Source organism: Corella eumyota, chromosome 4 (genome assembly GCF_963082875.1).
Source record: "Corella eumyota chromosome 4, kaCorEumy4.1, whole genome shotgun sequence".
NCBI classification, from domain to species: domain Eukaryota; kingdom Metazoa; phylum Chordata; class Ascidiacea; order Phlebobranchia; family Corellidae; genus Corella; species Corella eumyota.
Window position 1 is genome coordinate 10777749 of NC_137493.1, and position 11056 is coordinate 10788804.

Genomic DNA, 11056 nt, shown 5'->3' on the forward strand with positions numbered 1-11056 from the left:
ACTTTAACCAAAAAAATATATTAAAACGTCCAATTTTTTAAAATGATTAATTATTTTTTGCAAACTTTTGATAAAATTTAAAATTAATCATTAAATTTAAAACATTTTATAAAAAAGAGTTATAAAACAAACGTCGTAAAATGTAGTTAAAACTCTTTTCTCTTCCGATGTCTACGTGCCTAAAGTCACAACACTGCCTCTGACGTCGCTCATTTGTTTAGATACTTTTGTATTGTTATGACGTCAGACTGTAAGTCAATGAGGTGTAAAAAATAAAAATGCTGATATTTTTGCAAAAGGCTGACGGGTGCTCGACTGTTTGTAATTTTTCAGAGCCACGTAAAGCTAGTTAACGGTTTGCTATTATGTACTTATGATTTAAAATTAGCTTCGTTTGCTACCATAGGTTGTATGTCATTTAACATACTTCAGTAAAGTCTGATAGACAGATAGAAGGGGAACTTCTTTTTACAATATGACAGTAACTAACATTTTTAAAAATAGTATAGCCTATAATTTATATTGGGAAGAAAAAATTTTAAAATACAAATTGGATGTTCAAAATAAAACCGGCAGCGTGCTGTAGTGGTAGGAACACTTGCTACACCACACATGAGGTCGTTGGTTTAATCCCCACTGATCTCATGCTGTAGTGCCCTTAGGTAAGGCGCTATAAACAATATTAATTTTGCTGAGCCAGCACTTAATCAGCAGTATAATTATCCGGCTATTATAATCTATAATATCTCAAACTGCCACAGGCAACTCAAGACTGGGTTGGAGTAGCTAATGTCGAGGATAAAGATATATACAAAAAAAAATTAAATTTAAATTGTTTTAAGGGGAACTTTGCTCAGATAGAATTTTTAAAATAAACTTTTAAGAACTACAAGATGACCTCTCTTCAAGCTCGTCTTCAAGATCCATTATCCGACTCTGACTCAGATGATGACATGTCAATGGACATAGATGGAGATTTATTTGATCTGGATGACCTTGGTATTGAAGCAGATGTTTCAGGAAGCTCATCTTCGGGAGACGATTCCAATTCTAAAAGCAAGTATGTTAAAGTGAAAAAATTAGGTAGTTTTTTTACTTTTATATATGATTGATTGTGCATAATGGTTAGTGAACAATATATCTATAGAAAATGGAAAGAGTGATTAAGTATGTATATATGTCTAACTTAAAAGCCTTTAAAATAAAATAAACTGCCATTTGTGGTTCGCAGATAAATTACCTCCGGCAAATAATAGTTGCGAGTTGTGACCATATTACACTATTAAAATGCAGCCAGCCCAAAAGGCAAGCAAATAAATATTTGAAATTGGCTTACTTTTTTTTAAATAAAGCATAGAAATAATGTCTTCAAAGACCTAATGATCAATACAAATAAGTTGTTGTTTAATATATAGGCTATACAATTTTTTAAACCTCCGTTTAAAATATTGTATATATATATTGAACAATTACCCTTTATAAAATTTTAATGATATTTTAACATGGATTTCTGGTATATATATATAGGCCTATATATTTAAACAATATTGCTTAAATTTTATGTTAAAAAAATTGTTAAGACATGCATTAAAAATGTGTAGGCCTATTGAATAACTCTCCATAACTTAAATTTTAACACCATTTCTAAATAAGCCAAATAATTAATTATTGCTAAATATCCTTGGTATGTTAAATTCTATAAAAAAGCAAATTAGTTGCAGGTTTTGTTTAATTTAAAACAGTTATTATATATAAAATTATAAGGTGAATTATAAATTGTACAAATTTAATTTATAAATTTCTTTCTATTTATTAACTTTTCCATTTTAAAAGTGTTTGGTTCTTGTAAATTAAACAAAAACAGATTTAAATAATATTGATTTGAATTGTTGATTTAAAAAGTTACCCCTATTGAATTTCCAATAAGTAGGGCGCTCTGACGTCATTTAGTAAGCACCATTTCAATATAAATTTGTTTCTTTGTTTTATTATAATTCTCTTTTCTCCTAACCTAATTTTTGCAAACTTAAATACAACTAACTTTATAATATAGCATTACTAATTTTAAATAAGTCTGTTTGAAATATATGTAAAATAAATTTAGCTAGCAACACCCTAATTATATGCAAAAAATATGTAAATCAAATTATTTTAATACAATTACATTTTTTTATTAAAATTGTTATTTGCCTTCTGTCCAAAAATAGGTAAATTTAAGTGTTAAATAATATTGTTTAACATTTAACAGTCCACCTTGTTTCATTTCTGCAAATGTAACAAAAAAAATTGAAATCGATAAATTGTTCAGTTTGCTCTTTTCAAGGGCTTTGAAAGTGGCTATTTTTACGTAGTTAATATTGAAAGAACCTTATTTTATTTATTAAACATACTTGTAAAGTAAAACATTCGTTTTTAAACCTTTTGCAGAACAAAGAATGAAAATGAATTAAATGATAACAGTGAGGCAGACATACTGGTAGACAATTTTAAACATCTAGTTTTTAGGTCTATGACAAATCAGGTAAAAAAATAAAATTAAAATAAAAAAAAAAATAATAAAATAAAACCTGATATTTTTCTGTATTTATTTTTTGCTCATTTATAAGTTATCAAAAATAAAATTAAATGTATCTATTTAACTTAAAATATGTAAATTGATATTGTTTTAATTAGTTATGCATCTTACTGTATATATATTAACTTTAGTACATTATCGGTGTATAACATTCCCTTATAAACTTTTTGGTGTCATTATTAACATATTTATATATATTTTTAAAATCTGTTTAAAAATAATAAAAAGATATGTTTAAAGGAGCAGGATCAAAAGAGACAAGAATTAAACGAGGTGTATTTTAATGCTTCTGCTGCTTAATCATCTTATTATTGCAATCACATGCTTTAGCTCATTTTTTCTCAAATTATCTACATTTTTTGATTTATTTTTTTAATAGCATGTATATTATTTTTCTACATCTTTTAAAATCAATTTTTTTTAACAATTTTTTACAATTTTATTTTATTTTTTTATACAGTTACACTTTGTTTTACAGAAAACTACAGATAAACATTTTTTTTAATGTACATTTTTCTTTTAAATCTTTATTTGTAAAATTTTAATTTACAGAAAGCTTCTATTCAAAAATTTTTTTTTTTAGATTATCTGAAATTTATGTATGATTTATATAAACCTTTTTTTTTAACTATTTACTAATTTTTGGCTGACTTTATTTTTTTTATTTTTTTGGCTTTGCATGTGGGTTAACATTTCTTTAAACACTTTTTCTATTAATTAATTCTATTAGAAATTTTCTATTATTAATTGCCTACCAACAATTGTTTGATTTTTTTTAATGTTTTAAAATGTTTTGGTGTTGGTTTTAGGTCTCAAATTGCTCTATTAAAAAATAATATTTGATCAAATTAAGTGTATGCTTAAATTAAGTTAATTTTGTAAACAAATTATACACAAAAACTTTTACATTTTTATCTTCCTACTTAAAAAAATAAAATTTTAAAGAAACTCAAAAAAGTAACAAAAATGTTATAAACAGGTTCGTAAAATTGGTGACAACGCTCAAAGACGCAAAAGAATGTGGAAATTATCTGCATCACACGTTGTCAGCACACAGCGTGACACTTGGAAGGAAATAAATTCTTTTCCAACTGAGAAAGCAAAAAGATTTCGATATAGTCCAAGAAAGGGAACTTGGACCGAAGATGAAATTCAAATTAAAATTGAAAAAGAGGTTGGTTTGTATTAGTTTTGGTAATATCTGAAGTTAAGTTATTCTCCAGGTCTTCTTTTTCAATTTAAAGACTTATTTTACATAATTTTGGAAGTTTGATCTTTTTAAGGCATATTTTTATTTAAAATACCAAGACCGATTTTTTGTTTCTTTTAGGCAAAAAATTTTTAACATTGTTTTTTTTAGCCATTTAGCAAAGGAGCAATGCGGGAATGTTTTAAAGCGTAAGTATTTTTTAAAGTTTATCATATGCAGAGCAACTATAACATTAAGACCTTTTTAGCCTTTGGGGCTTTATAAGATGCTTGTCATTAAATAGTGATTAGTATTTTTGTCGTAGTTTTTTTTTAATTTACGAAAAAGTATATTTCACTATTATATATGAATTGTGAATAAACAAGGGATTGTTTAACATATTAACAAAAACAAGTAGTTTTTTATGCAAAAAAGGTGTTAAAAAATAAAAAAAAATTTAGGAAAAAATTGTCTAACTTTACACACGGCACTGATTGGAGTACAGCGACACCATGTGTGGTAAAACAATACATGGACACAGATGGCATTACCAGAAAGACTCTATATGAGGATGTAAGACTTCAAATGGATGCAAAATTGTGGGGGGAGGAATACAATAAACATCACCCCCCTAAAAAGGTAAAACTAATTTTTTTTAAACTTTTGTAACAAAATTCCGAAAATTTTTTGTTTTAAATAATTGTGATGCCTTGGGGTTAATTATTTTGTAAAATATTTGTCAAATTGACTACCAAAATATTGTTACAAAAGCCTCATAAATTCAAGTTTCAAAAAAAAAAAACACAGTATTTACACAAACCATTATTCGTAACTGAATAAAAATATTTTCTTTACAGGTTGATATAATGCAAATGTGCGTAATTGAAATGTTCGAGAGACCGAACAAACCCTTATTTCACCTCGAAAACTTTATCGAAGGAGAGTATGTTAAATATAACTCAAACTCTGGGTTTGTTTATGATGAAGATGCTAGAACAACACCACAGGTTAATGTCCAATTTTCTGTTTTAATCATTATTTGATAAACATGAAATTTGGTTGAAGCTTTATATTATTTTGTGATCTTGTTATCTTTTGTTTTATGACTAAAATAAAAAAACGAAAACTTTCAAAGCTATTTTGAAATATTTTTTACATTTGTTGATAGTACGAAAACAAGTTAAAAATTTCAAACAAGAAAAAGTTGTCAATACTTTGTAAAAAACAAAACTTCCTTTACTTCAGTTAAAAATCTGACGTCAATATTGACATAATTTAACACTTGTTACATTTGTTTTTCATTTTCAGGCCTTTAGTCATTTTACATTTGAGTGCTCTCAACACAGATTGATTGTGGTTGATATACAAGGAGTTGGTGATTTATGGACAGATCCTCAAATACATACATACAAGTAAAAAATTATTAAAAAAAAATGAAAAGTAAATCAAGTAACACCAATGAAGAATTTAGAGTGGTGTATTTTATTTTTATGTATACAAAATCTCTGTTTAAATTCTTATTTTTTGGAACACAATTTTTTATTTATACCCAGTGATTTGTCTTAAGCCATTTAATACCTAAAAAAATCAGAAATTTTGCAAACGTAAAAAGTTTACAAAAGTATCCTGCCCTCAGGGAAATCACTTAATTTAATTTCCTTCTATTCTAAACCATAATTGCTCATTTCTAAGTAAATTCAACAAGATGTCAAAGGTGATTTATTATAAGGAAGATTATATTTAATCTCTTTTTAAATATAGCCCAACCTTCATTTTAGAGGAAATATAGTATTGCAAATAAACTAAAAAAGATAAATCGGTGCAAATCAAAAAAAAATTATTTTTGCCTTTTTAAAACAAAAAAACATTAAATATATATAAAACCAAATTAAAAACATTTTATGACTAAATAAACCAAATATTTAACCTACTGTTTAAATTACTTTTTGTGGTAAATGAACAGTCACAGCTGTTGCATATTTAAAATAAACTTACATTGTAAACCTAAACATCTTACAAAAAGTGTTTAATCATTAAACAGTTTAATACATTTAATTGTATTCAAAAATTAGTAATTTAAATGCTAAATGAATTACTTTAATTTAAATTATATATATTTTTTTTTAAATTGCATTTTTTTTAAATAAAAAATCATATTTTCTTTAATATTTCATGGTCTACAGAGGCACAGAATATGGAGATGGAAATTTAGGTACAAAGGGAATGGCTTTATTTTTCTTTTCTCACACTTGCAACAAAATATGCCAAAGCTTGAACTTATCTCCATTTGATTTATCTTATCATGAAAGGTCAAACATAAGAAGAGCTTCACTTTTTACAGTAATTTGACATTTGTTTTTGCAGAATATTTTACATAAATATAATCCTCAAAATTACTTTTTGAATTTATGGTTTTGTCTGATGTAGTCATAAATATTTTTAGCATTTTGTTTTTGTTATAAATAAAAATTGCATTAAGCTGAGAAACAATATACTTTTTTAAATCTGAATTTTTAAATTTGCTTTTAGTTTTTTTAAATGTTAGTTAATGAACATAACAAGCTAAACATGTAATAATTTTTTTTGCTAGCGTCGTGGAACATTATTAACAGGATTAGAAGAACCTCTTTCCCCGTTTATTAAAAACTCTTCAGACTTATTTCAAATTTTAGAAGAAAACTCTAGTTATTTGCCACCACATGCTAATGAAGGTTAACTTTTATGTAAATTGTTTTTTTATTAAATTTAGTTTAATAAAATATCCAGATTTTATTTTAGCATTTTTTTATTTTTTTTTATATAACAAGTTTTATTTCAAATGTTGTAAAACTTTTGTTTGATTTTTGGTTTTTTATTTTATATTTTTGTTCAAGAGCGTAGCTGTATTGAAATTAATTTAAGTTACTGTTTTGGTGTTGTTGTGCTTTTAATTTAAAAACATCTAAGTTTCTATTTTTTTGTTTACTGATTAACTTAACAAATACAAATGTGGTTAATCAGCAAAACTTGGTAGTTCAATTTGTTTAATCAACCTAAATATAAACTGCTGATGGTGCACTGTCAATACATTAACCTTGTTTGATGTTGAGGATAGCCAGATAATAATGTGTCATAGAATTTTTTTATCAAAAGAAAAAAATATTTTATCAAAAAATTAAATTGTTACAATGTAAAATTGATGATCTTGTTTATTCAATTAAAAATGGTATTTTTTTTTCTTAATATTTTTTATCAAGTTATTTTTTATTGCTACTTTCAAATTTTTCTATCAAGGTAATGATGACCTTTACATCCTCCATGAAGATGATGGGGAGGATTTATCTTCCGGAGTTGTTGGATCGATGAAGATGAGTGTGTCCAGGATGATGAGCTCTGAATCAGATGACTTTGATGCAAACTCGAGCGGGTATGGCTCGAAAAACGGATCTGTAAGAAGAACTCGAACTATAAGTGAATTATCTGATCATGCTGTAAGTTACACATTTTTTTACATTGTTAAAAATAAAATAGTGTAAATAAGAAAGTAAAAAATTATGAAATTTTGTGCCTACATCAAAAGTTTATATAAATTCAATAAAGTGCTGGATTTTTATTATTTTTTAGCTTAAATTTCATAAATTGCTACTAGTTGACTCTTGTATAGTTTGTTTCCAAATTAGGTTTAAATTTGTTGTAGTTTAGGTATATATATTGCTAAAATGCAAAATTAATTTTATATTAGGAATACAGAGATATGCTTGATCATAACTTTAACAATGGGGGATTTGATTCCTTACCCAGTACCCCAAGTTCACCCCCGGCTCATTTGTTTCTTAACCCCAATAACTTTAACCTTGCTCGAAGATCATCGTGTGCTGTTCATGAAGTAAAAAAAGTTGGATGTAGAAAAACAAATAAGGTCGAGATTGGAAAATCAATTTTGGGCAAAGTGAGTTTTTTTATGCAATAGCATTTAAAAGCAATGGTCATCTGTGTATTATGGGCATTTTGTTTTGATAGTTATATCTTCATATATATTATTGAGATGAGTTGTTGATATTTAAATGCCAATTTAAAGGCCTTAAAAATAAAAAACATACTTTTGTTTTGGGTGAGTAAATTGTCCTGGGCAAGTGTTAGTTTAAGTTGCAACCAAATTACAAAAATTAAAATTTAACCTATAGATTAGGCAATGAACTAGTATGTATTACGAACAGCCTTTTAAAAAATTTTTTTCCCATAGCAAATTTATGCTTGATGATAATCATACAGCAGAAAAATATATTTTAACTAATTTCATAAGTTAAATCATATCTTAATTCTTTTCTAAATTTTTTTCTTAGATTCACTATGCAATGGCTGTTTACTACGATTGTGGTCGTTTTCCATTTCATGAGGAGTCGGCCTTATTTCATCTTGAGACTTCAGCTGATTGTGGTTCGCTGGAAGGTTCCTTGACTATGGCTCAAATTTACTTGGGAATGCCACATGATATTCTCATGCAAGTAACAGTGGAAGTAAGTAGCTTAAAATTTCTTTAAATTAACCTAATTGCTTTTTTTGTAAAGTAAGGTTGGAACACACTACTATAGTCCTGTTAGTATGCTGGTAACTTGATGTAGTGGTAAGAACACTTGGCTTCACAACATATATCATTAGTTTGATCCCCAATGCTCGTGTTGTAGCACACATGAGTAAGGAGCTTTCAAAGTTTGAATACTGTCAAGCCTAAAAACAAACAGCTGGATTATTATCTGGTGATTAGCATACTAATGTTCAAAACCGCCAAAGTTAATTCTAGACTGAGTCAATGTATTAAATGTTACTCTCTGTTGAGGTTGTTAAACCAGCCTCTCTTTATAAAGAATAAAAATATACGGAAAAAAATTAGTTTTTAATTTTTAGAATTTTTATTTTCAATGCTTATATTTAGTTAAGCTTCTGAAATATTATTTTTGCATGTTGTTTTTGTTAATTAGAAACAAAACAAAACTATTTTCACTTAATTACTTATTAACAGGCATGTGAGGAAAATCAAGATCGTGGTTTTGAGTTGTTGGAGTCAGCTGCAGAGGCAGGAGATAGAAATTGTATGCTCATTGTCGCAAAAGCTTATCACAACAATATTGGACTTCCTAAAAATAAGTAAATTCTTGAGTTAGTTTAAAAAAAAATTTTTTTTATTCTTAAAATAAAAATATTTTAATAATCATATTATCTTATTAGACTGCATTTTAAATGTCACAATTCGCAATTTTTTTATGTTCATGATAATTTACCCAAGCATCAAACACAGAATTTCTTTCATTTTAAAGCCTTTAAGCTAGATATAAATAAATATATATTCGCTACTAAGCTGCATTGTTTATAAATGAGCTATTTATAAGCATTTTTCAAATTCAAGTTGTTTATTTCACAGAAGTATTAATTAAACATGAAATTAAGTCCAATTTTACATTGAAGAAAATTTGTTTTACAAGGACAACTAATTTCTTCAAAGCACTAAATTGGTATAACAAATTGATGGAGGAAGATAAAGAGGACGTGGAAGGAGGATACGACTCTGTTCTAACAAGGATTGCTCCTCCCTATGAGGTAAAAGCCCTCCAAGCTGATATTTACCTCAAAGGTGGAAATGGTGTGAAAAAAGATCCCAATAAATCGGGTAAAATAATTTATTTGTTCATTTTGAATAGTTAGGATTGCATATTTTTTTTGTAAATCTTTATCCTCGATTTGGAAAAAATGGCATTTCGACTCAAACATAGAGTAATATTTATTACTCTGACTCCAGTTTTGGTTGCCCATGGCTGTTATCACCAGGTAATTAACGTAGTGCCTTACTTAGGGATAAAACATGGAACCAAAGAAAAATTAAACCAATGACCTCACGCTGTAAAGTGTTTTTACCTTTACATCACAGTGTTATATTACTTAAGTTAATATGTGAATTTTAAATAGTACTTACTGTTTTGTAGTATTTATTAGTTGTATGGGTACCTAAATTTAATAATTCTAATTTTTACCATGCTGATTTTATGCATATATTATACTTTCTATATTATTATTTTTAGGTTTAGTCATAATATTTTTTTAAACATTCATTTATTTATCAGCGCTATTAATAATGCTATAAACACGATTTAACTTGTCCTAAATACAAAGGTGAATTATATAACGAAGCTGCTGAAGCAGCTATGGCTTCAATGAAAGGAAGACTGGCCAACAAATATTTTGCGCTAGCTGAAGAAGCTTGGAGTCTTGTAGAAGAATAAACAACCTCAAAAATCCTGTATCACTACTTTACTATTTTAAGCTGTTACAAACTTGCACCATAATTGCCAATACATTTTGTATAATATTTTTGTTGGGCAAAAAAAACATTTTTATTCGCCTATATTACCGAAAACCATTAAGTCTAAACGCCATTTTACCGAAAATGAAAATAGCGAAATACAACATTTTATTGAAATTTAGGTCATTTTTTATATTCAAGAAATGATGAAATGGAGTTTTCAGTCGGTAAAATCTTTTTTTTTTGATGAAATCGAGTTTTTGAGCATATCGGTTTTGGTAATATAACATTATTAAAAACATTTTAACTTTGTGTAATAATTAAATTATTATTGCATGTTGTTTTTTATTAAGTGGTTTAAATAAACTTAAAGTCCATTTTTTTACATATTTAGTAGTTTTTTTAAATCTTAAACTTTAAACTATTGTGTTAAAAATAAATCATTTTTTTACCACTTGATTTTAATTCTTTCAACTTGAGTCTTGTTTTGTTGATATGTTGTTTTATTAATTTGTAAAAAAATATTACATACAACACATTTTTTGCAATATTTTATAAAACTATTCCACTATATTTTCGAATCATGTTTACAAAACAAAAATATTTTTATATGCCATGATCATAAAATGATATAAGTTTCATAACTGTTTTTGTATAAGTTTTAATTATGGGTGAGTGCTTGTAAATTTTTAATTCTTTCTAAGTCATTTAAGGTGCTTTTTTCTATCAAATAACATTAACTCTTGATTTAATATATCTTAATAAGTTTTCTTTTTTTAAGTGTTTAAATTTAGTGGTTGATTTTTAATTCATTTTGAAAAAAAATTGACAGAAAATGCTAATTAGGTTTTTACTGTTTTGTGTATTACCTTTGTGACTTACTGCTGTAGATATTGTTTTTGTAGTTTTTTTGTTGATTTAATAAAAGTAAAAGGGGTGGATTATTTAAAACTGACATGGATTATTTAAAACTGACACGTTATTACATAGAAAAACTTGTTTGTTAAAGATAGATTTG

At 26.4% G+C, this 11056-nt stretch overlaps 1 protein-coding gene across 5 annotated transcripts; it reads left to right on the forward strand.

Moving 5' to 3' along the window:
• The first annotated feature begins 305 nt into the window (after positions 1 to 305).
• On the forward strand, positions 306 to 10970 carry LOC145750554 (eukaryotic elongation factor 2 kinase-like). 5 transcript variants are annotated; one of them, XM_082566617.1, is made up of 16 exons: positions 306 to 1060; positions 2428 to 2521; positions 2804 to 2848; positions 3555 to 3749; positions 3936 to 3973; positions 4226 to 4403; positions 4622 to 4771; positions 5073 to 5176; positions 5948 to 6104; positions 6355 to 6475; positions 7038 to 7234; positions 7486 to 7692; positions 8087 to 8260; positions 8764 to 8888; positions 9224 to 9408; positions 9909 to 10970. In XM_082566617.1, exons 1-16 carry the CDS (start codon positions 894 to 896, stop codon positions 10016 to 10018), a joined length of 2247 nt encoding a protein of 748 aa, XP_082422743.1. In that variant the 5' UTR covers positions 306 to 893; the 3' UTR covers positions 10019 to 10970. The 5 variants fall into 5 exon arrangements, with proteins under 5 accessions (XP_082422743.1, XP_082422745.1, XP_082422744.1 ...); XM_082566619.1 differs by having other exon boundaries at positions 2822 to 2848; XM_082566618.1 differs by having other exon boundaries at positions 2816 to 2848; positions 9909 to 10969.
• Positions 10971 to 11056: the final 86 nt, after the last annotated feature.